Source organism: Quercus lobata, chromosome 3 (assembly GCF_001633185.2).
Source record: "Quercus lobata isolate SW786 chromosome 3, ValleyOak3.0 Primary Assembly, whole genome shotgun sequence".
In the NCBI taxonomy this organism is placed as follows: domain Eukaryota; kingdom Viridiplantae; phylum Streptophyta; class Magnoliopsida; order Fagales; family Fagaceae; genus Quercus; species Quercus lobata.
This window is the reverse complement of record NC_044906.1, coordinates 70,081,541-70,086,130: the sequence shown is the minus strand read 5'-3', so window position 1 is coordinate 70,086,130 and position 4,590 is coordinate 70,081,541. Positions and strand designations below refer to the sequence as shown.

Sequence of the window (4,590 nt, the reverse complement as noted above, 5' to 3'; positions counted from 1 at the left end):
ATTACATTGTAAGAAGAGATCCAATTAAAAAATACAATTAATGCTGCTTAGTGCTTACAACTTGGCCCAATAGCTATTGAATGTAATAGGGTTGGACCTATTTGGCTATTTCCATGCCTAGGTTTCGTTTCACTTTTGAATGGCAGAGATGGATAAAGGCCCACTCATTCTAATAGAGAACATTGCTTGAGATGTAACTCAATTAATATAATCAAAATAAGGGGGAGATCAATATTTTTTTCCCCTCAACCACAGATCTTTTATCCAACGAGAGGATAGATTATAGTTTCTACAAGGTTCAAACATGTTCCTCCCCTATTGCACAGAAACATCCATCAGCTACAACCTCTAGGATACGTTTCTTTTAACTCAACCTAGAGAACCCTGTCTTTCATGGGATGTGCATAAAATCTGTAGGTTTTTTTTTTTTTTTTTCTTGGGGTGCATAAAATATGCAGTTATGTACACAAAAAGTGTACAAATAAATATTTTTCATACTAATAATATTGCCTCACTACGTGTCAGCTTACAGGATGCATTGGAATTGGATGTTATGTTGGTTGACTTAGGGGAAAAAATTATTGCACCTAAACACAAACCTATTAATTAACCCAAAAAAGAATGTGATCTTAGCGTGGGTATTTGGTTCATATCTTTGACAAGTTTTAAATAATACTACAAATCATTCTCCAATCATGCACAAAGGCAAACTTTTAAATTATGTCAATAACACTTTGCTTCAACCAGGTGTTTTTCAATTTCTTCTACTACCAAAAATAAATAAATAAAAAAAGAAGTGTTGTTCAATTATGTGAAGAAAAATGCACTCTAACTCACGATCGACGTTACATCACATTAATCATTTTCGACTTAGCAAAAATGATTAATCATCATTGAGCCTTTTTTTTTTTTTTTTTTTTTTTTTTTTTGAGAAACAATCATCATTGAGGTTTGATTGGGTATTTGGATTCTCTTTTTTTCCTTATTTTTTTAGGGGAGCTATGTTAGGATGTCTTTCTCTACTCAAAGACTTTTATAATTAATTTAGCTGTCTCTTTTAAATCACAGCCTAACGTGTGAGCTTGCACCCTCCTAATGCTTCCCACGTCTCTTCCATGAGGTTGCACACTCTCTCTCCAAAAGCTTCCATAGAAAGTTTTAAGTCAAGAAAATCAGACATCAGATTGAGCAAAAGATTTACAAAATTCTTAGACTTCTTTGTTCTTCAATAATACCATTGCTTAACAATTTCTATTTTGCTTGAAGTTTTAGATTGAAGATCTTCAATTAGAGGAGCTTTAGAGCCTGCAAGGTGGGATATCTGTTGATTGTTTATAGTATATGCCCAGAAAAGGATGAATAGATAGGAAAGCTTCAATCTTGGTATCAAAATCGAAATAATCTACAGAAAAGCTTGGATCGTATAGCGATATGAAGATGAGAGATTCAACATGCCTTGCAATAGTAGTCATTTTTTTGGTATTTCAGCTTTACTTATATTTATCACCAGTATCGAGAATGGATGTGTCGCGTTCAACCAAGACCATTCAAGGTATGTGTTGCAAAACCCTTTTACATTCTCATCGTTTGTTGTGTGAAGGCACTTACATTTGTTGTCTCAATAATCTACGTGTCACATAGACTCTCTGTGATCAAAATCAGTCACAATAAGGGGAAGAGTCTTGTGGTTAAGTGATGAATATATCTTATAACAACATACCAAGCCTTTGTAAGAATTAGTTCCACTAAACTCCCTCGTGCGCTATCCTTTATCACTCATTAACAAGAGTCATATAGCTGAACTGGTTAATGCCTCTTAGTATGTTTATGATATCCAAAATTCAAATATTTCATTCATTGTTATAACTATTGAATTATAAAATAATGAATAAATAAAACTTTTATTTTCTGACTTTCTTGTTATGTATATTAGAAGATACTTCATCCTAGGTATCTAGTTCTCATCGTATAAAAAATTTAAAATAATATGGGGATTTTGGTTTGGAGGGATTGAGACAAAAGTTACATTGTGAAGGCATCTATTCAGTATTAATAGACCAACCGCTTGATCACAACTTAATCACCATCTGAAGATGCTTGGTAATATTTTATCAAATGATTTATTTCCATTTGGATCTTGTGACATTTGTCAAATTGATCAACCTTAAGATTTCCTATTTCCCTTTAAAATTTAAGTATAAATATGGCATTTATTATCCTACCAATTAAATGAAGTCAAGTGGCATAAAGTGTGATATAAAATTATCAATTATAGGTCAATATGTGTCACATAGTTTTTTTTTTTTTTTTTTTTTAAGATAGTTTCAACCTATAGCGTCCGCTCTTGATAATAGCTCTTTATTATCAAACCAAAACACCAATAAGTTTTTGATATAGACGAGGATTAAACTTCACATCTCTTATTCAATCATTAGAGACTTTACTAGTTAAACTAACTGGAACTCACGTGTCACATAGTATTTAAATATTTATCGCTTCTCGAGATTTAAAATTATCAATTAAGTTTTAGTTTTTGGTTTTTTTTTTTTTTTTTTTTTTTTTTTTTTTTTGAGATTCTCTTAATATATCATTTTTCAATTGATAATATAAATTTGGATGACAAAATTGAAATAGCCTCCTATCTCTAAACTTCTTTTTGGGACTTTCTTATAATTGCAGGTAAAAAACACAGGTTACCTGAATCAATCAACACGAGGGAAACACTCACTCCACCATTTCCACAATCCACTCAAGCAAAAGAAATCAACTGTGACCGCACTCACAATTTCTACGACATTTGTTCAATCAATGGCCCAACAGTCCTAGACCCCACTACTTCAACATTCTTTCTAATGGACCCTATCATCTCTACCCCACAAAAGCCCATGGTGGAAAAATTGAGGCCCTATCCACGCAAATGGGAGAGTTTCACAATGCCTAGAATCAAGGAGGTCACCCTCATCTCAGGCCCATCAAGCCCAAAATGTAAAATCCAACACAAGGCCCCTGCCCTAGTATTCAGTGCGGATGGGTACACTGGGAACTTCTTCCATGACTTCAATGATATCTTCATCCCCCTCTTCATCACTGTCAATTCAGTCTATCCTGATCAAGATGTTGTTCTCGTGATATTGAAGGCTCGTGATTGGTGGGTTAGTAAGTATATAGAAATAATACATACTTTCAGTAAGTACTCTATCATAAACTTGGATAATGATAATATCACTCATTGTTTTCCTTCTGCCAATGTAGGCATGATAACACATGGCTTTATGACTATAGACCCTAAATTAACACCAAACTCAATAACCTTCACTCATTTCCGTGCCTTCCTAGACAAGGCATATGGCCAAAACCAAAACCAAAACCAAAATCATCCCTCTAAATTTAAACATTCAAAGTCTAGGCCAATTCTTGTGTTGGCTAGTCGAAGTGGTGGTGTTGGTCGTGTACTCTTGAACCAAAATGAAGTAAAACTTGAAGTTGAAAAAATTGGTTTTAATGTGATTGTTTTTGAGCCAAGAACTACAACCCCTTTGAAGGAATCTTATGCATTAATAAATTCGAGTCATGCAATGATTGGAATACATGGTGCAGCACTTACACATTCATTGTTTCTTCGACCTGGCTCTGTGTTTTTGCAAGTGGTGCCACTTGGGGCTGAATGGGTGTCACAGGTTTGCTTTGAAAAATCAGCTAAGGATATGGGGTTAGTGTACATGGAGTATAGGATAAAAGCAGAGGAGAGCAGCTTGATAGAGAAATATGACAAGGATGACACGATGATAAAAGACCCAGTTGCTTATAGAGGAAAGAATTGGTCCGCTGAGATTATGAGCATATATTTGAAGGAACAAAATGTTAAGTTGGATTTGGTTAGATTTAGGGAGTACTTGAAGGAAATGTACAAGACGGCCAAGAAATTCATGGAGAAAGAGGGATAGTGATAATGGTCCTGCATATTGAAAGGACACTAGATGATTTAATAAGTGTATTTTGTATTTGTATTTATTTTTTAATTCTTTTTGTTTATAATTCAGAGTTTGAGATAAAACAAAAACGGAAGCTTTGAGATAAGCATAAGAAGTTTGTTAAATATGTTTATTAAATGAATTTCTTATGGAGTGACCATTATCGCTCCGTTTGTTTTAATGGAAAACCTTGTGTAAAGATAGTTTTTCATGTTTTCCAGTGTTTGGTAGCATAAAAAGTTATGAGTCAAAGGAAAACTATCTTTGGTCAACATCAAAACGTAAGGCTTATTTTTAGAGATTATTTTCCATTAAATTTTTTTGAAAAACAACTATATCTCATTGCTAAATAAGGGAAGTTAGGAGGTTATTTTTCAACTCATTTACAGTTGCTATCAAACATTGGAAAATGAGATAGTTTTATAGAAAATACTTCTTGGAAAATGACTCGTTTTCTAGAAAACGTTATTATTGAAACAAACAGTGTCAAGAGTGCATGGTGGTAAAATTTGAAGGAAAAAATTGCCGACACAAAACTAATAATGAAATGGAGCTACTGCTTCTAAATTTTATAAGAAATTATCATTTCTATATTATATGAAAACAAAGGTTTTACATC

The 4,590-nt window shown here is 33.2% G+C and overlaps 1 protein-coding gene across 1 annotated transcript; it reads left to right on the top strand.

Annotated features, from left to right (window-relative positions):
- Positions 1-1,112: 1,112 nt before the first annotated feature.
- On the top strand, positions 1,113-4,060 carry LOC115982478 (alpha-1,3-arabinosyltransferase XAT3-like). Its single transcript, XM_031105087.1, has 2 exons — positions 1,113-1,552; positions 2,680-4,060. The coding sequence occupies exons 1-2, from the start codon at positions 1,432-1,434 to the stop codon at positions 3,942-3,944; spliced, it is 1,386 nt and encodes a 461-aa protein (XP_030960947.1). The 5' UTR covers positions 1,113-1,431; the 3' UTR covers positions 3,945-4,060.
- The last annotated feature ends 530 nt before the right edge of the window (positions 4,061-4,590 follow it).